General features: G+C 50.9%; 2 protein-coding genes and 1 long non-coding RNA gene across 6 annotated transcripts; 2 read left to right on the forward strand and 1 right to left on the reverse strand.

The window, feature by feature from the left end:
* Positions 1 to 2,170: 2,170 nt before the first annotated feature.
* Positions 2,171 to 9,945, forward strand: LOC116795979 (sodium-dependent serotonin transporter-like). Its single transcript, XM_032706140.1, has 13 exons — positions 2,171 to 2,345; positions 4,097 to 4,231; positions 4,342 to 4,561; positions 4,743 to 4,881; positions 5,113 to 5,247; positions 5,882 to 5,985; positions 6,258 to 6,385; positions 6,483 to 6,595; positions 6,766 to 6,897; positions 6,996 to 7,095; positions 7,285 to 7,385; positions 8,889 to 9,056; positions 9,738 to 9,945. Exons 1-13 carry the CDS (start codon positions 2,171 to 2,173, stop codon positions 9,816 to 9,818), a joined length of 1,731 nt encoding a protein of 576 aa, XP_032562031.1. The 3' UTR covers positions 9,819 to 9,945.
* Positions 9,946 to 10,975: 1,030 nt separating this feature from the next.
* On the forward strand, positions 10,976 to 12,908 carry LOC116795936. Its single transcript, XR_004360202.1, has 2 exons — positions 10,976 to 11,130; positions 11,222 to 12,908. It is a non-coding gene; the product is annotated as an uncharacterized LOC116795936 (long non-coding RNA).
* A 756-nt stretch (positions 12,909 to 13,664) lies between these two features.
* ANKRD13A (ankyrin repeat domain 13A) lies at positions 13,665 to 27,466 on the reverse strand. 4 transcript variants are annotated; one of them, XM_032706069.1, is made up of 16 exons: positions 27,449 to 27,466; positions 26,684 to 26,818; positions 24,407 to 24,539; positions 24,154 to 24,278; positions 23,668 to 23,713; positions 22,935 to 23,078; positions 22,350 to 22,545; positions 21,722 to 21,788; positions 20,632 to 20,713; positions 19,870 to 19,934; positions 18,797 to 18,933; positions 18,349 to 18,506; positions 17,908 to 18,021; positions 17,059 to 17,210; positions 16,781 to 16,845; positions 13,665 to 16,028 (listed from the first exon to the last, which is right to left on the reverse strand). In XM_032706069.1, the coding sequence occupies exons 2-16, from the start codon at positions 26,777 to 26,779 to the stop codon at positions 15,830 to 15,832; spliced, it is 1,779 nt and encodes a 592-aa protein (XP_032561960.1). In that variant the 5' UTR covers positions 26,780 to 26,818; positions 27,449 to 27,466; the 3' UTR covers positions 13,665 to 15,829. The 4 variants fall into 4 exon arrangements, with proteins under 4 accessions (XP_032561960.1, XP_032561959.1, XP_032561958.1 ...); XM_032706068.1 differs by having other exon boundaries at positions 27,378 to 27,455; XM_032706067.1 differs by lacking the exon at positions 27,449 to 27,466 and adding an exon at positions 27,305 to 27,377.
* Between the last annotated feature and the right edge of the window lie 203 nt (positions 27,467 to 27,669).

The raw sequence follows: 27,669 nt of genomic DNA on the forward strand, positions 1-27,669 counted from the left end.
GGGCACAGGAGGGTCTCCCCCTTCGTTACACAGAGCCATTCCATGTAAACCACCCAGAGAAAAGAAGGGTCAGCAACAGAGAAAATGCTATTATCTATTATCAATTGTTTTTTGCAGCTGCCTCTGTTCTGTCATTTATGCTTGAGCTGGTCTTTGGTCAGGGTGTTAAACCCTGCTCCCCTGGCACACTCCACTGGCAGATCACACCAGCAGCAGGGATTTCTCACCTTCATCCCAAAGCCTGGGACAAGGGCAGCCCCTCTGGCAGCCCCCGCAGCCCCCACTGCTGAGCACAGCCTTGGCTTTCATCTCCACACCCGTGCTGAAGGACTGGGACTGGAATCCACAGCTCTGCAAAGTCCCAGGAGTGACACAAATCCTGTATAAACCGCAGGAGATTAACTGTCCCTCACCTGTGTGCTGGGGCTTGGCTCAGGGAGAGCTGCACTGGGGCTCATGGAGGGGGGCTGATGGTGGAAGGGCTCTGTCTGGCTGTGGTGGGACTCCCCCAACCTCCACTCACTCTCCACTCAGAGCAGAGACCGCCCTGGCACCCTCCCACCCAACCCCTTCACTTGGGGTAAAGTCTCATTGCTCCTCATAAACCCACAAGCAGAAAACTTGTATTTGAAAGGAGAGGTGTTCAAGGAACAATAATTTCATGTTAAAGGAACAATAGTTTTGGGCTCCCCAGCACAGAGGGAGAAGCCTGTAGAGTGAAGCCCACCCGGTGCAGGGATTGATGGGACCAGAACCTACACCCATCCCTGCCCACTGGGAGGGGGCAGCCCTGGGCTGGGCACCCCAGTTCGTGCTCCCCACACGGGGTCAGGGGACACCCAGGGGCACGCAGTGAGGTGGGGTGGCTCATTAGGATTAAAAATCCCCTTCCCAGGGCTCTCAGGGTTATGTGCAGGCAAGGAGCTGGTGGATGATGTCCCCTGGCAGAGCCATGTCCCCTGCTCCTCTTCCACAACCAGGGGTGTACAGATGTGGCACTTAGGGACATGGGTGAGTTGTAGCCTTGGCAGTGCTGGGGGAACAGTTGGACTTGATGGTCTTAGAGGGCTTTTCCAAACCTCAGTGACTTCATGATTCTGTGATTCCATTCTATGACACCCCAAACAGCCGGGGCCAGACACACCAAAAAAATAAATGTGTTTTTAACTGGAGGTTTCTAACAGGTCTCCATGTGTGTGCCTGAGGGATTAACAGTGTCCAGAGGCTTCCCGTGCTGGGCAGACACCGGGCAGACACCAGGCAGCTGCGTCACGTCGTCACAGCAACCCGCTCACCCTGGCCCTGAAGCCGCAGCTCCAGCTCCGGTTCTCATGGTCTTTCCTGGGGTTTCTTTTAATTACAGATGAGAAAGGCTGGGACAGTCAGGGCTGGAGCCCCCCAGAGCCCTGGAGCACCCGGTGACCCCATGCTCAAGCATGTATCACTGCAATAAAATCTGCTGTTAAACTGACACAGGGCAGAGCGGTGGCTCTGGGGACACTGCCATTCCCTCCTGGTCACAGCTCAGCAGTGAAAGTTATTTCAATTTCATGTGGCTTATTCTCAACAATTCACACCCTAGAGAGACCCAGTGAGCCCAGATGGATAAGGTGACCTTTAAATGTCCCTTCCAACCCAAACCATTCCATGATTCCTGATCTTTCCCTGCAAAAATGAGTGGTCACCTCCTCCGGTGGGTCTGGTGTCATCATTTGCAGAGTGGTAACAGCAAAACACCAGGGACAGAGAAATAAGGGTTTTTCAGGAGGAAGGAGGAAACATGGTCCTGTTTCACCAACCCAGCCCCCAAATACACCCAGCAGGTACTGAAGGGATGGGACCCGCAGGGCGAGGCTGGTCCCTGTGGGGTGGCCGGTCCTGTGGGGTCAGGCTTGTCCCCACGGGGTGAGGTGGGTCCCCACAGGGTGAAGCTGGTGGTCCCTGCGGGGTCAGGCTGGTCCCTGCTCGGGGGCTGCTCTCCCCTCCTGCCTTTGATCAGAGCTCTGCCTTCCCTGCCGGCTGCTCTCCGTGCTGTGGGTTTCCAGCGGGAGGTGGGGAAGCGCAGTCAGCCTGACCCTCCCCTCCTCGGATCTGTCATCAGCAACAGAAAAATCCTCCCCGGCCCCAAGTTGCTCAGTCTGAATCCTGCAGGATTTGCCAGGGCAGCAGGATGGCAGAGCAGCCCTTCCCGGATCCCCTTGCCAGCCTTGCACCCTTGAACCTTCAAACCCACCCTAGGGACAAGTGGAGCAAAAAGATGGATTTCCTCCTCTCGGTCATCGGATTTGCCGTCGATCTGGGAAACGTCTGGCGGTTCCCTTACATCTGCTACCAGAACGGAGGGGGTAAGGACACCACTGGGGTTATTTAAGTCTTCTTTTGAAGAAAAGACATCTTTTTCCTCATTTTTCCATCTTTCCCACCCTGAAAAACTCCCTGTTTCTTTTCTTTCTTTGTCTCCAGCTGCTCTGCTCTGGACAGGGCGGTTTAGAGACCGACCCAACTTCTCCTGACATCTCTCTCTGTTCTGTTTGCATCTTTCTTCATTCAAAATCCTCCTCCATTCCCTCCATCCTCCTTCCCTGGGGTCCTTCCCTGGTGTCTTTCTCTCCTTTCCCCATGGGGCTAGAGGTGTGTTAGCAGCTCTAGGATCACAAAGGGAAAACTAGCGCGATCCAAACCACGATAAAGGATTAAGATCTCTAAATTTGGGGTGGGAGGTTCATACACTTTATGATAATGGGACTCTTGGAAGCTGCCCTTTGGGGTGGCTTGGTTTAAAATCATCCTCATGAGGATCCCACCCTCCTGCCGTGGATCTTGGCCAGCAATGCTGGACCCCATGGGCGGCCCTGGCTCCGGGGGGTTCAGCCTGTGAAGGATCAATGGAAAGTGAAGACACAAAAGCTCTGTGCAGAAAAAATCTTTCAGTAAATGACAACTAAATAAATTGCTTTAAATGGAGCAGGGTAGAAACCTCTCTCACGTGGAAATCAAAAAGGAGGGACGAGAATTTTGTGCTGTTTGGGAAAGCACAGAGGATTTAATTGCCAAAGTCAGCTTTCAGGGAACATCCTCTACTGCTTGGGAAAATTAGAAAGAGATAATTAGTTCCATACTCAAGGCAAAACTGTGGATCCCAGGTGCCCACACTGAAGCAGTTATTTGTGAGTCGCTCCTGTGGGATTGGGACCAAAGCTGAGCCCCTCTGTGTGGCTGTGGATCGGGTGGGGGATTTCCACCCACCCCACACACACAGGAGGGTGAGGAGTTCAGGCAGCAGCTCTGGGGGAGTACAGCCACAGTCCCACAGAACAGGAGCACCAGGATGGCCAGTGCTGGGCTCACCCACAGCCCAGGATGTGCCTGGAAGGGAAACAATGGAGAAAACATTGTCCCACTGGGCCAGTCCAGTCTGGCAAATGGGGGAATACAGGAGGGTGCTGGGGATACTCAGGATGATGCTGAGAGTGGTGGGGATACTGGGCATGCTGGGGGTATTCGGGATACTGGAGATGATGCTGGAGATGCTGGGGATACTGAGGATGCTGAGGGTGCTGGGGATACTGGGAATGTTGGGGGTGCTGGGGATGCCACATCACACACACACAGAGGGCTCTCAGAGAGAGGAGCCGTGGGGGTTAAATTAACTAGTCCCAGCAGAACTCGGAGAGCAGCTCCACTTCCAAAACCTCCATGGGGTATGAGTGTAGCCCTGGTAAAAATGAGACTGTTATGAATAATGCAGATTACAGCTTAATTATGTGTCTTGGGGTGGCTGTGCATATTCAGTGGAATTTTCTCCAAAATACTTCTAGACCTGAGGGGTGCTTAGAGTCCCTTCCCCTGCACCCCAATGGTTTGTGTGGCTCTTTGTACCATCCTGGTACAGCGGGGGAGTCCTGGGAAGCCCAAGAAGCTGGGACTCCAAGCAGAGTCTCTCATCTCTGAGCCCCAGATCATTTCCAAAGCATCTCACAAACACATCCAAACCCGACGTGCTGCACTGGGGCAGCACCGTGAGGGAGGAAGGTGACAACACCATGGTCCTCCCCTCGCAGCCTGGTGGTGACCCTGCTCTGCTCCCTCCCCACAGGAGCCTTCCTCATCCCCTACACGCTGATGGCTGTTTTTGGAGGGGTGCCCCTCTTCTACATGGAGCTGGCCCTGGGGCAGTTCCACAGGACAGGAGCCATCCCCATCTGGAAGCGCATCTGCCCCATCTTTAAAGGTGAGAGCCCCCCAGCCCAGGCCCCACGTGTTGGGGTGCAGGGCCGTGCCAGCAGGGACGGTCCCCACAGCCGTGTCCCAGGGGCTGAGCCTGCTCTTGGCTTTTCCCAGGCATCGGATTTGCCATCTGCATCATCGGCCTCTACGTCTCCTTCTACTACAACACCATCATTGCCTGGGCTCTCTACTACTTCTACTCGTCCTTCTCGGGCACCCTGCCCTGGGCGAGCTGCGACAACCCCTGGAACACCCCTGACTGCACCAACTACTTCGGCAGGAGCAACGTCACCTGGACCAACTTCTCCAGGTCCCCTGCCGAGGAGTTTTACACGTAAGTCCACAGAGGTGGATGGTGTGTTAAAGCTGGGCATGTCCCTGTGGAGGCACTTGGGTCTGCTGCTTGGAAGCAGGTGCCTGGGAGCAGGCTGTCAGGTGGGAATGCTCTTGGGGAGCTCACAACTGCCTGCCCAGGGTTGATCGTGCTCCCCGGCCGTGGGGATCCCTGCCTGCAGGAGGAAGGTCCTGGAGATCCATAAATCCAGGGGTCTGTACGACATAGGGGAGATCCACTGGCAGCTGCTCCTCTGCCTCTTCCTCATCTTCGCCATCGTCTACTTCAGCCTGTGGAAAGGGGTGAAAACCTCTGGGAAGGTAAGGAGGGCTCCAGCAGCAGCCCTGCCCTGACACGGACATGCCAGAGCCCTGGGCAAGAGGGACCCATCACCAGGTGGGGGTTTTGCAACTCACCTGACTGCAGGAAGAGAAAATATCACCTCCCTCCCCCCCAGCCCCTGCCCCTCAGGGCACCCTGAGTGAGCTGTGCCTGACACAGGGGTGTTGGGTGCTCGGTGGTGCCGTGGGCTGACAGCTGTGTCCCCCCAGGTGGTGTGGGTGACAGCCACCCTGCCCTACGTCGTTCTCCTCATTCTACTGATCCGGGGGGCCACCTTGCCCGGCGCCTGGAGGGGGGTCGTCTTCTACCTGCGCCCAGACTGGGGCAAACTCCTGAGCACTGCGGTGAGTGCCCGGCGGGGGGGGGGGGGATGCACTGCCCCAGGGATGGCAGGACACAGGCACCCTCCCTGGGACACCCACCCACCCCTGCCCACGGGTCTGGCCCCGCCACAGGGGATGGGGGCCTTGTTCCCACAGAAACCAGGTGCCCCGGACAGGTTCTTGGAAATGTAAATCCGTAATTGAATCACCCATTTCATTTTCACCGGGTTTTGTTTGTGCTCTCGCCCCAGCCTGACAATGGGCTTCCTGTGGGTAATTACCAGGCAGCACTTGAGAATTCTCATTAAAGGTAATGAGGGTCGTGCTGCCAGCACCGAACCTGCCGGCAGGAGTGGGTATGGGGGTTTGGGGCTCCCCTCAACTCCATCTCCCTCCAGACATGGGCAAGTACAGGTGACACTGCTTAATTCTGCTGCTGCAGGACCCCAGGGTGGATACCAGCTCCCTCCACCTAGTGACATTCCCTGGGGGGATGGGGCAGGCAGGAGATGAGGTTTGGACACATGTGCCAACACAGGCCCCATCCCTGTGCCATGGGGTGTCCATGCTGTGGATACTGGGGGGCACCTCCCAGCCCCATCCCAGCCCCAAGGACCCCCTGCCCTGCCCATTCTCCTGTTGCTTCTCCCACCAGGTTTGGGTTGATGCTGCTGCACAGATTTTCTTCTCCTTGGGTCCTGGATTTGGGGTACTCCTTGCCCTGGCCAGTTACAACCATTTCCACAACAACTGCTACCGGTGAGTTCTGCAGCCACGGGCCCTGGTGGGCACGGGGGCTGCACAGGCATAGCTGCAGCAGGGGCACATCCTGACAGCTCCTGGTCCCCTGGTCACATCCCAACAGCTCCTGGTCCCCATGGCTGCAGGCTGAGTATCTTTCCCCATTTCACTGATGATTTTGGTGTGAGGGGCCAGAAAAGGGAACGGGAGGGGGGGAAGGTGGCCAGAGCAGCTCAGTCGGGGTGAGGGTTGATCTGGAGAGGGGGATCTCCCTCCTTTCTGCCTTCCAGGGATGCTCTCTTCGCCAGTGCAGTGAACTGCCTCACCAGCTTCCTCTCAGGCTTTGTCATCTTCACCGTGCTGGGCTACATGGCTGAGATGAGGGACGTGGAGGTGGAGGATGTAGCCAGAGATAAAGGTTCTCATCCTTCCAGCAGCACCTTCCCCAAGCACGTTCCCGCCCACACCCCAGGCTGTGCCAGGGGACAGCCAACCAAAACAATGTCCCCTCCTAGGGCCGAGCCTCCTTTTCATCACCTACCCTGAAGCAATTGCCAACATGGTGGGATCCACCTTCTTCGCCATCATCTTCTTCCTGATGGTGATCACGCTGGGGCTGGACAGCACAGTAGGTGCCTCTGCAGAAAGGGACAGCCCAGCCATGTCCCCAGCAGGGTGATGAGGGATGGGATGGGATGGGACATCCCCACTCTGCCATGGAGGGAGTGGATTTTCTTGGAAGAGCAGGACTGTCCCCACATCCCATTTGCCCACCCCATGCCAGCATTTCCTTTGCAGTTTGGGGGCCTGGAGGCCGTGATCACGGCCGTGATGGATGAGTACCCCCAGCTCCTGGCCGGGCGACGGGAGCTCTTTGTCCTCGGCCTCATCACAGTCTCTTTCCTGGGCTCCCTGAGCACCCTCACCTATGTGAGTACCACTGAAACAGCCCCATCCCTGACCCCCACACTCCCACTCCTTCACCCCCATGGGGTCTGCAGCCGCCCTCCCTCCTCGTGCTGCTCCAGGGGGGAGCCTACGTGGTGAAGCTGCTGGAGGAGTTCGGTGCTGGCTGCTCCATCCTGGCAGTGGTGCTCCTGGAAACCGTAGCTGTGTCCTGGTTTTACGGTAAGAAACTGCCTCTGTCACGGAAAACATCCCGTGGGCACCTACACAGGTGTGTAACCCTACACAGGTGAGTAAATCCAGGGACTGAGGGGCAGAAGCTTGTGTGTGACTCCTGGAAAGGGGATGGGTGGGGTGTCTGTGTGGCTGTCAGTGTCCCTGTGGGGCTGTGACAGCTCTCTCCTCTGGCAGGGATACAGAGGTTCTCTCACGATGTCAAAGCCATGCTGGGCTTCACCCCAGGGCTATTCTGGAAGCTGTGCTGGGTCGCTGTCAGCCCTGCCTTGCTCGCAGTGAGTATCCATGGCCAGAACTACAGACAGGTCAAGTGCAGTCTCGTTTCATCCTCCTGATCCACGGCATCCCTGGCAGGGCCAGCCACAGGTCCATCTCCATGCACAAGGCTGGATCCATCCCCTTTGAAATGCCAGCTCCCCCGGCACTTCAAAGGCTGCTGTTGGCAAGAGGCAGAGGGGTCTAATCTCACTGGATCTGCAGGAGAAGAGGCCTTGTGAGGATTAATTATGACTCTAAGCGCTCTGCCCTGGTTATTAAGAGAGGAGTATTATCATCAAAGCAGACAGCAAACGGTCTTGTTTCAGCACGGGGACACGGAGCCTTCACAGGCCACTGTCTCACGGGGGGTCGTTAGACAAAGACCCCCAGCCCTCACCCAGCAAGGGGGGGAGCCTGGGAGATGGCACTGACACGTCCACACTGGCCTGTCGTGGTTGGGAGAGCAGGGGGAGCAGTGGGATACAGATGGTGTTAATAGAATCATGGAATCACAGGCTGGTTTGGGTTGGAAGGGACCTTAAAGATCATCTCGTTCCACCCCCTTAACCTGATAACACGTGGGATGAGCTGCCATCAGTGCTGAGGCTGGGGAGATCATGGAATCAATTGGGTTGGGAAAGCTATCTAAGATCATCAAGTTCAACCATTCCCCAGCACTGCCAAGGCCACCACTAACCCATGTCCCCAAGTGCCACATCCACATGGCTTCTAAATCCCTCCAGGGATGGGGACTCCACCACTGCCCTGGGCAGCCTATGCCAGGGCTGGACAACCCTTTCAGTGAGGAAATTTTTCCTAATGTCCTAAACCTCCCCTGGCACAACTTGAGGTCATTTCCTGTTGTCCTGTCACTCTTTACCTTGGAGAAGAGCACGACCCCCACCTGGCTCCACCCTCCTGTCAGGGTGTTGTGTCGCGACGTGGGAAGTGAGGGACGCTCAATATGAGAATCAGCAAACTTCGTTTATTGATAAGTGCTAACAGCTTAATATATGCCCCATAATTAGCTCATGCATATTGCAAAAGCCGAGCTCACCATTGGCTCTGGCTCAAATGTTGATTCCACCTCTCACTCCCTTCCCATGTTGACACAGGTGGCTCTCAGTTGCTTTTGTTTTGTTCCTGTTTACCAGCCAAGTAGCAGGCACAAAGACACTGTAGCTTTGCTATCTCAGATTTTCTCACGGCCTAGTCAGGCCGTGTTCTATACTCTAACAGTTCATCCATAGCTCCAGCTACATCCATATGTCCCCGTCCTGCCAGCCAATCCTCCACAGTGTTGTAGAGAGGTAAAAGATCCCCCCTGAGCCTCCTTTTCTCCAGGCTGAGCCCCCCCAGCTCCCTCAGCTGCTCCTCATCAGACTTGTGCTCCAGCCCCCTCCGCAGCTCCATTCCCTTCTCTTGATATGCTCCAGCCCCTCAATATCTGTCTTGGGGTGAGGGGCCCAACCTGCTCACAGGATTTGAGGTCCCTGACGGCTCTGCTCCGCTCGTTACAGTTCATAGTCATCAGCTCCCTCCTGGACCAGCCACCCCTGACCCTCTTTGACTACCAGTACCCCGAGTGGAGCACCTCGGTGGGACACCTCATCGGAGCATCGTCCTTCATCTGCATCCCCTTCTACATGGTGTACAAGCTCGTCTGGACACCGGGGTCTCTCAAGCAGGTCAGGAGCAGGATGGGCAATCCCATGGCTCCTGGGTGGGCTGGGGTGGGCAGAGACCCCTGCTCGGGTCAGCCTGAGACCAGGGTCAGGGAGCTGGGCAGGTGGTTGTGTCCTCAGCCTCTTTGTTCATATGGCAATTAAATCCCACTGGGAGAGCTGCCTGGGAAGTGCTCAGAGGAGTGTGGCTTCGTGGCAGAAAGGGAACCTGTCACGGTGTAGTTGTCGTAGTTGTTAGGTTTGGTCAATGTAGAAAAGCACACACATACACATACACACACTGCACAAGAAGTTGAGACAAGTGCTGTCTGCAGCCTCAGCGCAGCAGCATCCTTTATTAGGAAAGCTAGCCCACATTTTTTCACACACTTTTTTGTAAATAATGTAATTTCTACAAAATACTATTATCATGCACCTGCACCATGAACATAGCCAACATTTTTGTCCTTGCACATCTCTATCCTCCCTAAACCTACTTATCAACTTGCCAATTAACTCCCTGCTTCTCAAGGCCGTACTGCTCATGGGAATGGTTAATTAGCTTCTCTGCTTCTCACGGGAATGGTCTTATGCCACCCAGTATACTGTACTCTTCTAGGGGTTCAACTTCTAGGGGCTCAACGGGCCTGCTGCTTCCCCCCACAGAAACCCACTGTGTTTTCCCTCTCCTGCTCTCTCCCTCAGCGCCTCGCTGTCTGCATCCGGCCGGAGAAGACCGCACGAGCCCCCCGGGCAGAGGTGGTGGGCTTGGCACCCATCCTGTAGAGCACCAGCATGGCCGGGGGACACAGGGACTGCTGGGGCAGCAGGAGAGCAGCTGCCACCGCCTTCCTCACCACAAACTGCCCCTCTTTGTCTGCCCCGGTGCCAGCGGCAGCAGCTCCATGGTGTGCCTGAGCATCCCAGTGGAAGTGACACTGCTGGCACGTCCTGGCAGACTGGAGCCTGTTCTCCCTTCTGTCAGGGAAACCTGTGATCCACAGCAGGGAGGACAGGACCCACCACAGGGAATCCTCTGATTCACTGCAGGGAGAATGGAACCCACCACTGTGTCCTGTGGGCTGGAGGCCAAGGGGCCAAACTCCCCGGGTTGGAGGAGAACCCTGATTTCCAGCACAGACAGAGGAGGAATTTCCTCACTGGAGATGTCCACGGCCTGGCTGTGCAGACCCGCGGGTGGGAGCAGTGCATGTCTGTAGCTGTCCTGTGACACGGAAAATAAAGCTGATCTCGATGCTCGGAGGGAGAGGAGCCGGAGCCCACCTTTCTGCGTTCACGGAGCGCCGTGCATGGCTGAGCTCAGGGCTGGGCTGGGGGACACGGGGGCTGCCGCTGTCCTGACACACCAACACCTCGTTCTGCTACAATGGTCCAAGGCCCAGCGGAGGAACTGCCTGGCCCCGGGATGGGTTCCTGGGGTGGGTCTCGGCAGGTGCTGCCTCAGCCGGGCAGGTCGGTGCCTCCTGACATCCCATCCCGGCTGAGCCGGGGGCATCCGGAGAATTGGCAGCCTCTGGCATTTGAAAAAGGGAAAGACCTTTACATATCTCGTTTTAAACCCAAATTCTAGGTCGGGACAAAGCAGCCCTGGGCTGGCGTGAACCAGCCACCTGCCGCGGCTTCCCAGTCGCGTCCTATCGCTCCCAGTGCAGCCTCGACGTTCCTCAGCGCCTTGGGGCCAGTTAAACACTTCCAAAACTCACTTTCACCGCGGCGGAGGCTGGGGGGGGGGGGGGGAGGGAGGCACACGGGGCTTGGAGGGACACGGAGCTGGGGGGACATACGGGGTTGGGGGAGATGCGCTCGGGGGTTCAGGGACGCGCATTCCCGATCCCGGCCCCGCTCCCGATCCCTCGGCCGGTCCCCGGAAGGCCGGAGCCGGGGCGGGGCGGGCGGCAGGAAGGGGCAGGGCCGGGCCTGGCGCACAAAGCCCGGGGGGCGGCGGGGCTGGGGCCGCTCGGGCCGTGCTGTGTCGCGGCTGTCGCGATGGGGCTGTCGGCGGCGCGGGGCTGGGCGCTGTCCCCGGGCCCGGCGGAGCGCAGCCGGCCCTACGCGGTGCTGCAGCACCAGAACCTGGGTGAGGAGCGGGGGGCACCGGGCACAGCCCGTCGGGGGCTCAGGAGTGAGTTGCCGGTGTTTAATTAACGCTGTTTCTTTTCCCGCCGCAGTGCTGCTGGGCAGCATCCTCAGCGCCCTCCTGCTCACCATCATCCTCATGGCCATCTGCGTGTACCGGCCCGTGCGGCGGCGGTAGCGGAGCGGGACCTGCCGGGGCATCGAGGGAATGCTGCATCCCACCTGTTCTCCCGTCTGGTACCCACCGTCCCACCCCTGCTCTGGTCCACTCCGGTTCTCCCATGTGGTACCCGCTGTCCCGCCGCCGCCGGCGATGCCCTGACCATGCGGGGGTGGCTTTTCGCCCGTCTTGTCCCGCGCTGCATCTTGTGGCTCCATCGTGACGTTGCTTTCAGCGAGGGCCTGTCCAGGGGCTGGAAATCACACCCCAGCCCTCAGCGAACGGACTCCTGGAGCTCCCGGCAGCGTGTTCGCAGCAAACCCGGCTGGCTTTGAGGAGGGTCTGGAGCAAGGCCCCATACTCCCAAATTACAGCGTTCCGGCGAGGATGATCCTACAGGATGTGCTCGGGAGCATCCCCGGTGCATGTGGGCGCCCGCGGCCTGGATCAGCACAAGAACATCATCCGAGGAGCAGGTCCACATGCTCGGTCACACCACAGCCACGTTTGTTTTCCCATTATTTCAGTTCCTTGTTTGAACGCTGAGTCTCGGGGGTTGGACAGGGCTTGGAGCAACTTGGTTGAGTGGGAGGTGTCCCTGTCCGTAGCAGGGGGTTGGAACAGAATGATCTTTCTGGTCCCTTCCAACCCAAACCGACCAAAAATGGTCCAAAGGCAAAGGCTCAGTGACCCACCACAGCGGTGGGGGGGTGGAGGGGGTCTGGCACATTCTTGCCTCTGAGCAGAAACACCCGATCCTGGTGTAGCTGTTCAGGGCCAGGCTTGTCATTCCCAACGTTATTTGCTTTAACTCTTGGCTAAATAGCCCCAAACAGCCTCATACCAAACCAGCCCTGCTGAACCTGTTTGGAACTGGGGTGCAGGTGAGGGTTTCCAGCATGTGCTGGTCACTGTCCTCCTGGAAACAGGAGCCTTCAAAGGTCTGCAAGCCAGGCAGATGCTGGGACCTGCCAGGCTCAGGCTCTCTGGAAGTGTTTGAGCTCCAGCCAGACCCATTTATGCATTTTCAGTAACAAATCCAAGTGTTTACACTGAATCCCACTCACACGAATGCTGCTATTTTGTTTTGCACTGCTACGAGTAGTAACTGGATTTTACTAATTATTACTTTGGTATTTAACATTTTGTTAGTAATTTATTTAGTGTCTTAAAACGTAACTTCCAGAACATTTGTGTTGAGCTTTTCTCTAACCCATTGTGCTGCATCTGAGGTGTTTTCCCTTCCATTTCAAGGACACCAACTACTGGCATTGAACGGGGGGAATTTCTTTGCTGCTGCTCAGTTGGTGAAATGACAGTAGGAAGCTCCCCTAGAACAGAATGAGTTCTTAATCCAAATGAAACGAGAGTGGGGAAGCAAGGCAGCACTGTTCTATTGCTTTCTGCTCCTTTTTTTGCTTACTGATTCCTGTATCCTTGATTTTTCTCAGTCCTTCATCTGCTGTAAAGCCTGGCCTGCAGTCTGTGCTGCTCACGGGGGTGGATGGTGAAGCTCCCAGCCACACTCCGTGTTCCCTGGAGCAGCATTCCTGTTTGCTTTCATTCTTCACTCCCTGCCCTGCCTCTTTGTACAAATAAAGAGCTCAGTAAACAATCTAGACTCTTATTTATTCATGGATGTGCTGTTCGTTATTAACTGGGCTGTACTGCACAGAGGGAGGAGGCTGCCCTTATTCCCACCTCTGGTCACCTCACAGTTCCTACCCTGCTTTCAGCAGTGAGGGAATGGGAGGGCAGTGCTGGAGGAAGGTTTCCATGGATGTTTGTTAGGAAGGAGCTGTTAACAGTGCAGTGAAAGCTCATCCTGCAAGCCTCGTGCAGTTACCAGCACTTCAGTCACGAACCAAAGCTCAGCCAAAGCAGTGTAAGAAGGGTTTCCAAATAAAGAAAATCAGGAATTACTGTTGTAAAGAGCCTTGAAACAAGAAGTCAGAAGTACAAAAAAAGCACATTCTCAGTCCTGCTTTCAAAAACAAACAGCATGAGATTAAAGAACTTTTAAAGCTGGTTATAGTTTTAGAACAAGCTCTAAGTGTTTGTAGCACTGAGCTTCTCTTTGCTACGTCAGCCTCCAGCTTCCTCAGAAAGAGAAGTTGTGATCAGCTGTTACACAGCAATAGTGGCATCAATATTAAACATATCTGAACCCTCTCCTCATCTCTGTTACTCACAAGAAGATGCAAACAAAAATTAATAAGTTTAACCCCCTGCCTTTCACTGCCTTAGATCTGTATTGACCTGATCCCCTTTTTCAAGACAGGAAGACTCAAAATTTGGCTGAAAATGTCTCAAGAGTGATTCCGGGGATTGTGTGCCTGATTCAGACTAAACCAGAACTACCTTTGAGAATTTCATAGATGATAATGTCACTTTAATGTACAAAAAATGCCACAAAATACTTATTAAAACAGACTCCAGATACCACATTTGAAAAAATCCTTGTGTGTGGTGTAACGTGCTGTACTTTTGGTTTTATTTCCAACACACCCAGAGGATCCATCTTACACTGTATGGGTTGAAAGTCAAGCTTTAAGAAAAGCAGCACCTGGGTGAGGGAAGCAGGGCATTCTAGTTTAGCTGGAATGATACAAATGTGATAGAAAGCAAAAAACCCAAAAGCAAATCCCATTTATTTTACAGTCCCGGACTAAGAAGCAGTAGCATAACAAAACTTCAACTGAAAGTGCTCAATGTTCTTTAGTTTAAATACAAACCCAGGACAAGTCAGCTTGAAAAATGATTATTTTTACCCCTCCTGTAACCTGTGAAATGCTTGACAGAAGACAGGCACTGCCCGACAGCTGGGTGTGTAAAGGCAACAGCACTCTTTATTCCCACTGGAGGAAACACCCAGGGTTTCATTTCCTACCTCCAACCTTGTCAGGAGCTCAACACAAGGATTATTCCCTTTTTCCCCAACTGTCAGAGTCACAGTAATCCCCTTTGCAAAGAAAGGTGCAATTCCAACCCAGCCCACTGCTCCTGTGCAGGCCAGTCCCCGCTCCTGCAGCACCCAGGAAGCTGTTTTTAGGGAATGAAGCTGTACCAGAGGACACCACCAGTGTGGAGAGGCCAGTCCTAGTGCACACTGAAGGAATTTTAATAATTTCCTATGTAAAACAATGGATTATTGGTTTAAAATAGGGTTCCAAGTTACCAACTATCCCACTGGTTATGATCAAGTCCATTTTATAGTGATTTTATACTGGTTAATTAATAGCTGGTCACCCAGAACTGCCCTGTTTAGCCTGAGGAACAGGAGCAGGGTTAGGAGCAAGCTCAGAGCAGGGGTACCATAGGCTCCTCCACTCCTGCCAGCCAGAGCAGAGGAATATTGCTCACATTTAACAACTGTAAGGCTTTCCTGTGGCTGTTCATCGTGTACTTGTGGAGTGCACTTGAGAGTCACAGTGTGAGTACTGTAAACACTGACAGAAGTGCAGATAAAAGAGCTACAAACATCCTGTATGGCCAAAAACCTGAGGAAAGCTGGTTAAAACTGACCTGGGAATCGTTACGAGACCAGTTTTAGGAGTGTAGGCCTAGTGGCTTGGTTTAAAATCAATAAAAATATTCAGATAAAAAAATAGATGTATTCACATGAAGGATGAGCGCTGGGGTTTTAAAAAGCAACACACGTTTCCCTTCCAGATGATAGAATTAAAACTTCTCTTCCCATAAGGATACAATAAAATCTCACCTGGATTCTTTTCCTGGTTGCATTTAGCACCCACACTCAGGCACACACCAAGTGATCCCAAAGAAGCACCTGTATCTATCCCATATTTTCTTGTTGCCCTCTGACCACGGGAACGAGCTGGTTTGGAATCACTGCAGGAACTGCTGCTTTACTGGGCAGATGGTCCCATCTGAGGATCTAAAATTTTACTGGCTACTTGTTTTGTCCTTCTTCAGAAAGCAATAGTTTTAATCTGGAGCTGTTCAAGTATAAAATTATCCCTCTTAAGCAGGAGCATGTGCCCAAATCCCAGTAACTAGAGGAGAGAGAACCACATATATAAACCAAACTAACAGAAAACATCTGTCAGCATGAAGAACTACCGTGTGTGTGCAGGCAGGGAGATGCTCTCTGTAATAGCTGGAAGAAACAGGCAATGGCTTTGAATTACTGAGAAATAATGAAGCAGATGAGTATTTCTTTGGTAAGTAATGAAGTTTCCCTCCTGAACTCCCCAAAACTCAGGTTTTCAAGCTTTACTGCAATCCTATATCCTGATGCTAAAGCAAAACTTCCATCTGCTCTTCAATAAATAAGTTTAGATAAAAGCATTTCCTTCAAAGCTAAGACTGCACGGTTGAGGAGCCAAATGCAGAGTCCTGTGATCTGAAACTCCCTCAAACGAAAATAAGTCAGCTTTCTGTAGCTGCTGATGCCAACTTAAAAGGCAGGTGAAATGTTTCCTTAAGCAATCCAGGAGTGGTCTTTAGACTGACAGCCCCAAAAACCTTCAGTTTTACACAGATTTGGTCATCCTTACTTCAGGAGGTCACTGAGGACTTATTTTTCCACAAGAGAAAGCTGCAGCACTTGCTGAAGCTCTGCATCTTCCTTTTCCTGACGCTGCTTCTCCTGCTCCTCCTGCTCCCGGACAGACAATTCCATGGCAAGCTGCAAGTCTTTCTCAAAGCTGGAAGGTTCACTGGGGCTGCTGCAGTGGGAGCTCCCCGAGCTTGTCATAAGGCTCTCCTGCAGTGCCCTGATGGAGAAAAACAACTCTGATAAGTAAAAGAGACAGAGCCTATGTGACATTTCCTGCACTGATCCTTCCCGGCAACTGTTTTAGACCCACAAAGCTGAAAATCTCTCCCAGAAGACAGAAAGCAGCTTGAGGATAAGAGAGCAGCTGTTCTCACATCTGTCAAATTCCCAGTGTCAAACCTTTCATAGATACAAACATTTGTATTTTCAATGGGCCTCTAAAAGCATCCTCACCTGGTTTAAAGGCAACATGACTTCCCATGTACAAAAGAACCCAGAAGATTCAGTTCCTGGTGTGCACAAAATCTGCAGGAAAACCTGACAGACACTAGAGCACATTCTCATGTGTCCATGAAACATATGTTAAGTTTTTAAGGATTACATAAAGATTTTGAAAAGAAAGAAGAGCTGCCCTGAGGGTTGCAGCATCTAACAGTCAAACATTCAACCCAGAGGGATCAAATTCAGAGCAGAACAGAAGGACTGTGTTTGTTTGTTGGGTAAAGAACCTGTTGTGTGCCCACACCAGCCCCACAGCTGGGAAGAGCTACACTACAGAAACCAGGGAGGCCCAGTTTGGAGCCCTTGCTTCCTGAAAAAGTAAAAGCTGGAGGAAGCACAATAAGAGACCTCAGGTTCTGTGCATCTGCTACCCACATAAACAAAAAAACCTGCCATACTGCTTCATGCTACTGAGGTGGGTTTTTTCGCTCTGTCACTGCTTGGCTTGATGTGAAAAAAGTTAGTTACCTCTGATACTGTATATCGAAGTCCTGGGAATATGCAACTGCTCCATTGGAATCTGCCCCCAATTCCTACAGATGGGGAAAGACACAATTCCACAGCAGTTACCAGATCTGCAGAGCAACTCACTGAAAGCCACCCTTAAATCACTCTCATTTCTTCTTTGAAATACATGATTTTCACCTTCTGAGGTCTTAGAAAAACAAGTCCCACACTGGTTTCCTTCAGCTCTGTCTGCACCGTCCTCGCCAAACCTGTCACTGCCCAGATTCCAGCACACTTACTTTACTTCCTCCAGATTCCAACAAACTCTGCTGGATGGCAAACTGCATGATCTCATACTCTTCATCCGGCACGTGTATGTTCCTGCCATCGTCCTGGACGTGGTAGGACTCTGGGATCTCAAACACCGACTGGTCCACCTCAAAACCAGCACCTACAGAAGCCAAACACAGTTGCAAACATGGTAGAAGTACTATTTCTACAAGTTGTGACATAAAGAATTCTGATGTTTATGCATAATTAAGTGCAAAAATACAGATAAACCACCTGTCTAAATACACCAAGAGGCTTTGAAAGCCTGTGGCAAACCAAAACAGAGTGCAGAGTCCTTTTTTCGGATGATGTGAAGTGATACACATAATAAACCCAGGGTGCAGCAGAGCACTGAGGTGCCTGAACTCTGACAAAACCAGATGGGGGTGGGGAGGAGCTGCAAAAGACAAATTCTGCAGTGGTTCTTCTGAAGTTATTCCTCATGAATGGATCTGCAGCAGCTCACAGGACAGAGGATCACTGGATATACACAGCTATGAACATCTCACTCAAATGTAATCCACTTCTTTCTGAAGTAATTTACAGCAATTTTGAGTTCCACTTCCCATGGCAATAACCTGCACCAGAATTTACAGCTCGAAATACTCAGGAGAGCTTTCTGGAGCAGGGTTTAGCCAGTCTGGCAGGCATGGAAGGGGCAGGATGGGTCAGCAGGATCAGTGTCACACACTCTAACACAGTGCAGCTCCCCTTCACCCGTCAATGTTTCATTCCCTGCCGTTCCTCATCTCTCCCCTCAGTACCTTCCACTGACAGAGATGTAAAAGGTGAGATCACTGCCTCTTTCCACTCCTTACCTGCTTCACACTGTGCACCTCCAGCCATCTGTGAGGAGCTTTTCTCAGCTGTCCTGCAGCTGTTGACATTTGCAAATGTAATTCGGGCATTCAGCACGTGAAACAGGGGAATTTCTGTAAGAGAACAAGATTTCTGTCAAAAAGAGAACTCTCACTCACTTCCACAACTACATCAGACCCTTACATGTTCATGGGATATATTCTTGTAATGACAAAGCACATAGTAACTCACTTCACCAAGAAGCTGCCCTTAGTTATTATCAGTCTCTCTCTAAATCTCATATTTAATAATAAGATTGGCAAATTTAAGGCATCAAAGTTAAGAGGAAAGGGCTGGCAACAGCTCACTGTCACTGAAATGACACTGTCTTTGAAATTATACTTCTGTACTGGTCATTCAGAATTTACGAAGATGCTACAACAAAAATTGCTAAATATTACCAATTTTGACAGGAAATCCAGGTGGAAAGTCCAGAGTGATGAAATCCCTAAGTCTGGCAAAATGAGCACTAGTTCTGGCCATCAGGTCGATGATTGGGGTGACTTGTTCCGTAAGAGACAAGGGGAACTTCTCACTCATCCACAAGGTTGCTTTAAATCTGAGAGAGAAAGTAGCATAAAAACATCCTAAATTCACAGTTTAGGAACATATGCAAAGCAAAACAGGCAGTTGGGCAGTAACAGTGGATTACTAACAAGTTACAGCACTAGTCCAAATGTTTTCTTTGACTCAGTGGAACTAAAAATAGATTACAGCTGAATACTTAAAGATCTTATGATTAATTGTGAAAGCTGGGAAAAACCACACCGGATATTTGTAAACGTGGTTTCCAGAGACTAGATAACTGGGAAAAGACAAACCAGAAACACTTAAAATGGTATTTCTCACTTCTGTGTTCGAATGGTGACTTCCTTTGGTCTTCCTATGTCTCTGCCTTTCAAATCAAATTCTGGGTCAAAGTATTCCTCCAGAGTAATAGCAGTGGGATTGTTAGTTGCAGCACACTCTGTTGTCTTGGTTGTACTCTGGAAGGAAAGAGTGGAAAAAAACCAACCCAAAAAGTATAAAAGAAACAGACAGTGGCTACTACAGGAAACTTCCAAGTTACCTCTTGTGAAGTAACTCTCCTTCTCTATTTTATATATTCTGTTTTATACATTTATATATTCTACACCAGTGACACCAGCCATAAATACAAGCTGTTATTAGACTAGTTTCTACTGAGGGTAAAAATCTCCAAGTATTTTAGAGACAGGAAGAATCTACTTAAATACTTTGAAGCTGGAAACCAACCAGAAACACGCACAGGAGCCACAGCATTTCCAGACCCCAAATCCTGTAATAAAGGCAAAACTCTGATGGGGTGTTTGAAACTAAAGTCTCTAGATCCATGTAAGTGTGCAATCCTGACACAGAGACAGCAAATCCATTATCTGCTGTTCTTTAGTATGTACAGATGCAGGGGAGTTTCTAAAGCCACAGAGAATCATGGGATGGTTTGGTTTGGAAGGGACCTTAAAGCTCAACCCATTCCATCCCCTGCCATGGGCAGGGACACCTTCCACTAGACCAGGTTGCTCCAAGCCCTGTCCAATCTGGCCTTGGAAAATTCCAGGCATGGGGCAGCCACAGCTTCTCCGGGTAAGCTGTGCCAGGGCCTCACCACCCTCACAGGGAATATTTTTTTCAATATATCTCCCCTAAATTTCCCCTTTCAGTTTGGAATCATTATCCACACATTTCAGAGCCACAGGTGGTTTTCCTCCAAGAAGGAGGTACCTGCTATTCATCCAGAACATTTGAGCACTTAAACCAAACAAAAACATCCGTAGGGGAAATTTAAACCTCATAATCAAAATTGCTGCCAAACTAAGGAAACAAGAGGTGATTCCACACATCTGGAGTTCCTACTGGGACAGATCTCTGTGCTGCAGTGACCTGTGCTGATATCAGACACTCACCTGAGCACCATATTCATGCTCCACTGTCCCCAGGAATGAGTCCAGGAGGTTCCTGTCAGCTTCAGCTAACAGGAGGGAAAACAAAAACACTTATTACTATTAATTAGCAGCAAAATGTGCGTACAGGCCAGGCTAACAGCCAGGCCTCCAACCTAAAGTGAAATAAGTTGTTCCTATTTCCTGTGAGCTTTGCCAGGCAAGCCCAGGACCTACAGCTGTCAGCATGAAATAGGTACAATACACAAAATAGAGGCAAAGATTTTTTTAGTGGTTTCTATGATTAGCAGACACCTGTATGATTCCCAATGTCTCACAGTGGCCCCAGGGTAGGAGAACTTCCACACAAAGTTACTGGTTGGTTACCCTGTACTCTAATTTAAATACCAGAAGAAATTAGTGGACCAAAACGAAACAAAAATTCCAAGCAAACAAGGCCTCTGTGAATTTTGTAACTGCTGCCAATGCCAAGTAAAGGCAGGAATACATTCCAGAGCAGAAAAGTGCAGCCTTTTAAAATTGCCAATAAACTTTCAGCAGGTTTGAAGGGCTTTGCTAAATAGAGCTGGGATAAATACAGGTTCATTTGTAGGTTAGGGGTTGAGTATTGAGCTCCCTCAGACACACAACAGGGGAAAGTAAAGCAAAGTCATCAAGAAAAGAATTTCCCTTGTCTGTCTGCTCAGTTCTTCTGCAGTCACACAGAGAAGGTATCAGAGAGCCAAAAGGTTCTACTTGTTTCCAATTGACCTATGGGAAAAATACCTTTGTATCTCCTCTTCTCCTCCTCTGTTAAATGTTCCGTGCGGATTCGTGTGACCACGTTCACATTGTTTGCCATGTAGACCTTGAAAAAACACAGGGACAAAAACCAAGGAGTACCACAGGCTAAACAAGTGAGTTTTCTCCAGTAAAACACCCTGTGCACAAAACTGACTAAACAAACCTCAAAACTAGGCATTTCCAAGCTTATTGGAAAGAAGAGATTTTAAGAGGGAATGGAGAAAGAAAATCAGATGATGCTTCTAAACAGAGATCACTTAGATCACTTATAAGGCCTCCCAAATGATATTTAGTGACAGTTTAGTTCTGCAGGAACACTAATGAACCCCCAGTCCAACTGAACAGTCTCACACTCTTAGCAGGAAAAGCCTTCACATAAATGTAAAAGCTACTCAGGATTTATTCTTCTGCTAAGTGAAATTACAAAATGTAATTCATTGCACAAATTCCCAAACCTGGAGTGAACACAGACTCATGAATCAGGAAAATTAAATTTTGTGATTCTGAACTCAGATTCCTACCACAGTAAGGCTGCTAAAGCCATCTTCAGAAATACTTCACTGAGGTGAAATCAAGGACAAAACCAGTGTCAGATGGAACCATTTTAAGCAGCTGTGACTCAGGGGCAGGGGCTAATTCATGAAGTCATGATGCAACTCATGGCATCAGGAGGCTGCTGGTGCCTTGCAGTGCTGTTATTAGAGAGTGCTCAGGGCACTTCAAGAGGTTCCTCATGTTTTACACAGTAAAACAAAGACAGTGTTCAAGAATGAGTTAAGTGTCAGTTTTTGGAAGGAAGGAGTGCTGGCAGCTCTGCTGGATCTTCTGTCCCTATTCTCCCCTCTTCAATCCCCCCTCTCCTCTATACCTGCTGACATTCCTGTACACAGGCTCCAACCCCTCCCACAAGCCTGGCAGCCTGCAAGTTCCTCACCCCTGCCCAGTTCTGCTGACAACACAATAAATCTCTCAGTGGGAATTTTTAGACCTGACATATTCAGGAAATACAGGCAAAACACAACCCCACTTCAGATTGCTGTAAGACCTCTTGGAAGAACAGAACAGGCTTTACCTTGGCTTCATAACCACTGACACCTTCTGCTTTTTCTGTCTTCCAGACCCAGAATCCAGATGTGGTTCTGACAAGAAGTGAACAACACCATAAGTGTCTAAACAGCTGCATTTCTATACAATCCCCAGCCTGTTCTTCTAAAATTGATTTTAAACAACATTTGACAGATTATTAACCCCAGACAACTGGATAAACACGTGCAGTAATCAAGGAAGACACACTATACACATTTAAAGCACTCATGAGAGGTTGGACTTATTAGCCACAAAATGCAAGTTCTTGTCCATTGGTTTCAGCACATGGATTTGGGTGAAATGCAAATTTGTAATGAGCCATTGAGTTAATGATCTTAGAGGTATTTTCCAACCTTAATGATTTTATCTTGTTACTGTGATAAACTGGAAGCTTTCTGCAAATGATTACTGGGAACTTTCTGCCAAGCAACAGTGGCAAGTTCACCAAATCAAATTTCCTTATGTAACAGTATGTGAAGTTTAAAGTTATTTCAAATCTAGCCCTAAAAAAATTAATTCCAAAGGCTTTTGAGTTTGTTTTTAAAGCTTTATTTCAATTATGACCATCCATAATCTCAAAATTTTAACTTGTTAAGAGGAACTTTATACCTTACCTCTCAAAAGCAATGTTTTTGGTATCAAGGCACGTGCTAATAATTGGAGATGTGAGGCGTCTTTCCACACCTTTTCTGTTTGGTGTCATCGATCCCAAAATCAAACGCTTCATGTGCTGGGAAATCTCAAACTTCTCTGTCATAACATACTTCTCGTCATGGTTGATCACGATGACCTCTGCCCAGCCCCCTGTGTCTGTTGGAAACACCATGCTTCAAGTTAAAAACCTCATCACGAGTGTTCCAGAACGAAAAGCTGGGGATATGCTGTGCATCAAACCCGGGTGGGTGCCACCTCACTGTATTTGCACTCAGCTGGGATCAAACTGGAGCTGGAGCTAAAATTATTTTTTATTTGGAGGGGAAACTGAGTAAAATACTGAAGTCAAATTTTAGCCCTATCCCCAAATTTTTACCTTGTATTTACTGAAAGAAATCAAGCCATGACAAACCAGTATCTCTGTGAGACTCTCGTGAATATACGTATAAATCTTACAAAACTCAGCTTCAAGAGGTCTTTTTGTGCAAAATCAGATTCCTCACTGTGCTCCCTCTCCTGGGGATTGGAGAGGCTGAAGTATTTACCCCCTCCCTTGAAGATGACACTCCTCCTGCCCCTCTCCCAGGTCATGTTCTCGAAGCCCAGCAAGGTCATGTCCACGCGCAGCTTGGCCCCGCTCTTCCAGATCCGGCACACGTCGCTGGGGCACACCCTGGAGAGCAGGGGCACTGCAGGGAATCAGGAGACAGTCAAGAGGTGCAGCACAGAGGACTCCAGCAGCAGCCACATCCCTGACACAGGATTGCTCAGCCCTGGGATCATTATTCCAGAGGGGGTGAGATCAGGAACAACCAGCTCAGGGACAAAACCCACCCAGCTCAAGCAAACAGTTGTTGAGACTAGAAGATGTGAAGTGACATAAACCCCATCTCTAGCAGCCTAATAGTTTGATATTTGGGATATCTAATCAGCTGTGAGGCTCAGTGTTCATTCCTTGAAGAGAAAAGCAGGTACCTCCCAAGTACCCTGTGCATCCATAGATGAGATGTTATCACTTAGACACGGATGGCCAGGGACAGGTAAACAAACCCCAAGGAAAGTCTTCAGTAACTGCAACAGTTAAACTCTCAACTAAAAAACAACCAACCCAATAAACAGGAAACAAAGAATAATTGTGCAACAAAAATACAAGAAGTTACTTTGAGAGAGAAAAGAAGAGGATTCTGAGGACCAGATATTTCCCTGTGTATTTTGTGGGACATTTGTAGCTCATTTCTGCAGCCTGTAAGAGGTAATGAGGAGCAGGATTATTCTTACCCCAGCTAGTGAACTCCCATTTCATTTCCACATAAAAGTCAGGAGTCTGGAGAAGGAAAACACTTGATGAATACTTCATGAAATAGTTTGACATTCGGTGTAGTTTCTCATAAGCATTTTAGATAAAGGAAAACAAAAAAAGAGCAGAACTGGAGAAATGCTAAGTGAATGCTAAAACTGAAATTGAAACTGGCAAACACAAAAGCCACTGGCTGCCCCTGCTGCTTTCTGGGGGGCTGTTCTTCCTTATTATACTAGAGAGGCAGCAACACCTTCCAGATTCAGCCTCCAGTGTTGCAATCCTTAATCCTCATAACTAAGGATTTCAAAGTAAAGTCAAGAAAAAGCCTCCATCTCCCTCAGCACTATGGAATACACAGGTTGGAACAAAACACAGTTACCCAGCTGACTGGAGTTCAGTGAACTACTTGAACGAGAATAGCAGTGAATTCAGTCTGGAGTGAGAGGTTTACACGAAATAATTACCTCATTAATTTTCTGCAGTAACTCAGGAACTCCTCCAAGGGTCATGAAGGCCTGGTGGTAGTCTCGATGCTGCAGGATCATCTGGACCATCTCTGGATCCCCTGTGCTGACAGCCTCGTGCAAAACTGAAAGAAACACAGACACTGCCTCATTTCACTTCGCTTTCCAACCAAGATCCACATAACAGCAAAAAATACAGCATGTGCTGCTGAGAAGTATCACCCCGGGCTCCTGCTGCCCAGGCTGGCCTCACCTGTCCATCCCTGTGCATTCTCCTTGGTCACATCTGCCTTGTGCTGCAGGAGGACTCGGGCAGACTCTAAGTAACCCAGGGAAACAGCCAAGTGCAACAAGGTCCGGCCCCGCGGATCCCGCTGGTCAACATCCTGTTGGGTGTCCCAGAGAGGAATAATGCAGCTCATCAGGGCTTACACAAACACAGTGCTAATCCAGGAGTCAATATTCCCTGGCATTCCCACGCACCCGTTCCCAAACACTCCTGCACTGCCCTTCTGCAGGGCCATCTCGCTTCCCCACGGAAATAAGACAAGAAGCAGAGCGGGGCCTATAAAAGGCACAAAAACATCACTGTGGGACGTGAGTTCTCGTTGACGCTTCTCATTTCTTTTTCTGTCATTATTTCCCCCCTGTCTCCCTCCAGAAGGGTTGTTTTCAGGAGGAGACGGGAGTTCTAGTCCGTGTTCATCACCCCACAGACAGCCAACAGCCTGAGACCCCACTGAGGGCTTAAACTGTACAACAAAATGGGGGAAAAGGGAGGGGAAAAAAAAAGCAATAGGGCATACAACACGGAGTTTGGACAGCACTCTAGGAGAGGACAGAAGCAGATGGTGTTTCACAAAGCACACACAGCACAATGAGGAGTGAGGGCATTCTCTACAAGTCACTAGAACAAAAAATTAACTACATAGGCACAAACATCCAAAACGTGCAAGCACAACATACTCATACCTTACACATTTTTCACTATTAGCTTAGAGATTTGAAACAGAAGAGCATCTATAACTAAAGGAAAAGGGGAAAGTCAATAGCAGAATGAGAAAAGAAGGTTATTATGCACGTTAACAGGGTTATCTGACAGCAGTTAAGTCAGAATATCACACACTGAGTGGGGAAAGCTTCAGTTTAAAGCATCTTCACTTCTGTGGTGGAACGTTAACTAATTTGTTTTCCCACCTCTTACAGCTCCAACACCTGCAGCACCAACAGGGAAAGGGCCCTAAGGGTGCCCACCCCACTGTCTTTGCTGCTGTTCCTGGTCCCCACAGGCCCGACCCCCGTTTGCAGCTGGTGAGTGGCTCCAATCCCCTCACACGCCCCTCCGGCAGCAGGAAGTTTATCCCAAGGAAACGAGAGGAAACATATCTTTGGAACACTTTAAAAAAAAAAAGAAGGTGTTTAAAAGCAGATAAAGGAAGCAAGAGACAGACACGTCCCATCTCCACACGCTGCTGGCTTCCTCAGGGAACGAAGGGAGGAGCAGCACTCCCCAGCTGGGAGCTGCTGTGTTTAATGGCAAACCCTCCCAGGTGAGAACGCTGGTGAACAGAAATAACTCCACAGGAGCAACGTTCAAGTGAGGTTAAAGAGTTTGTTAAGGCATAAGATTAGATAAAAAGTGACTGCATTCCAAAGATCCTCCCAGTGCAGGGCAGGAACATGCTCCAAGCAGGCATTAGTAACTCAGGTGGACGTTAGTGCTGCAGGTGACAGCCAGGAGGTGGCACAGCTGGTCTGGGGCTCATGTACTTGTGGTGTCAGGTAGAATTAATTAACAAGCTCTGCTCATTAACTGTACCCCACGCTAGTCCCTGTCAGAGCTTTCCCACAGCAGGAGGGTTTTTGCTGCTCCAGCTCTGCTGCAGCTTTTCAGGCCATTTCCTTACGTCATTATGTCCCAGAGAGGGGACAGCTTTGTGTTTTCTACTCTCCAGCATGGAACAATGATCCACTTTTTTTTTTTTTTTTTTTTTTTTACCAGAGATGCTGAAAACATTCCAGCCAGTATAAAAACTCTGCCACCAGTCTTGGACAGCAACAAATCTACGAGAACTGCTGGTGCTCAGCAAGCCAGGGGCTGGTTTGATCTTTGGCAGCGGCACCTTTGCTGAAGGTTGACTTCCCATTGGGATAAGCAGCATTTATTATTTTAATAAATAAACTAATGTCCATCACAGCTGCTCTTCTTGAGCTGTCTCAGAGACTCCTAATTCCTTCTAAAGAGCTTCTCTGCAGCTGCACTGGAATGCTCCAAGCAGAGTTTTACAGATGCAAAGCCAATGTTTACTATCTGAAGTCAAGTATATTCCTGAGCCTTCTTACATTGCTTCCACACCACAAATAAACAGGCAGAGGAGTGCAGGGATCCCTCAACACACCCGGCAGCACCACCAAGGTGCTTCTCCCTGGCACAGCAGTGGGTGGGGAGCACCGAGCCCTGCACTGTGCAGGAGCTCTTTGGGACCACTGGCCCCTCCTCGGCCCCCCCTCGTGCCCGGGCCGCCCTTACCTTGTCCTGCAGCTCCTGCTCCAGCCGCCTGTAGTCGTTATTCCAGACCAGGACGTGTAGGGGGAAGGCGCTGTCGGCCCTGCCAGGGGAGCTCATCCCGGCTCACACGTGGGCAGAGGGAGCCGGGGGCCCTCACTGGATTCGGGAGACCCCGAGTTACTCAAGCCCTGACCCCCTGCAGCTCCTCCTCTCTCCTGGCCCCTGTGAACCCTTCACCCCATGCAAAACCCCACCCCTGGGGACCCCCTGCTCCTGGGAACCCCCCCCAGATCCCACTCTCGGCACGCCTGGGGGGCTCCCCTGCTCCTGTTGATGCTGCTGATCCCCACACTCTTAGGGGTCCCCTGCTCCTGGGCAACCCCCGGATCCGAATTCCTGAAGATCTCTCCTGCCCCTGAGCGCCCCCTCACAGCCCCCCACTCCCCAGGGTCTCCCCCGCTCCTGGGGTCCCCGCTGCTCTACAAACTCGGGAGTCCCCTGCTCTTGAGCACCCCCCTGCAGCCTGAGGGTCTTCCCTGGGGAGACACCGCCCCAGCCCGAACTCTTGGGGGGGGTCTCTCCTCCCCCTGAACACCCTCACACCCCCGCTCCCGGGCTCTCCCCTGCCCCGTTGCCCCGCACCCCTCACTCCCGGGATCCCCCCGCTCTCCCCCCTCAGCCGCCCCCCCGTCCCTCCACGGAGGCCGGGACGAACCACAGCGCGGCCGGCGCGGGGGGGGGGTGTCCCCGCAGTCCCCCTCACTCCGTCGCTACCGGCGAACGCACAGAAAGCGGAAGCTGCTGCTCCCCCCCCTTCGCGGGCGGGTGGATGGAACGTCCCGCCCGCAGCTGTCCCACCGCTCCCCGCGCGGGGGGGGGGGGGGGGGGTGGACGGGCAGCGCGGCGTTGGGGCGGACGCGGCGCTCCGCGCTAGATGCCCTCCCCCCACCTCTCGCCGGCGTTAGTTTCGCCCGCCCGCCATGGCGGGTGAGGGCAGGGCTTGCCGG

This window comes from Chiroxiphia lanceolata, chromosome 18 (assembly GCF_009829145.1).
Source record: "Chiroxiphia lanceolata isolate bChiLan1 chromosome 18, bChiLan1.pri, whole genome shotgun sequence".
Classification (NCBI taxonomy): Eukaryota; Metazoa; Chordata; class Aves; order Passeriformes; family Pipridae; genus Chiroxiphia; species Chiroxiphia lanceolata.

What these genes read in the sequence shown, in the direction of transcription:
- ANKRD13A (XM_032706069.1), bottom strand. Translation starts at nt 26,779, where the DNA reads ATGAGCTCCCCTGGCAGGGCCGACAGCGCCTTCCCCCTACACGTCCTG. An exon ending in AAAAACATTGCTTTTGAGAG is followed by an intron (nt 21,789 to 22,349) that starts GTAAGGTATAAA and finishes ACTTCTTGTCAG; the next exon opens with AACCACATCTGGATTCTGGG. An exon ending in TCAGTGGTTATGAAGCCAAG is followed by an intron (nt 20,714 to 21,721) that starts GTAAAGCCTGTT and finishes TGTTTTTTCAAG; the next exon opens with GTCTACATGGCAAACAATGT.
- LOC116795979 (XM_032706140.1), top strand. Translation starts at nt 2,171, where the DNA reads ATGGCAGAGCAGCCCTTCCCGGATCCCCTTGCCAGCCTTGCACCCTTG. An exon ending in CCTGCCGAGGAGTTTTACAC is followed by an intron (nt 4,562 to 4,742) that starts GTAAGTCCACAG and finishes CCCTGCCTGCAG; the next exon opens with GAGGAAGGTCCTGGAGATCC. An exon ending in TTCCACAACAACTGCTACCG is followed by an intron (nt 5,986 to 6,257) that starts GTGAGTTCTGCA and finishes TCTGCCTTCCAG; the next exon opens with GGATGCTCTCTTCGCCAGTG.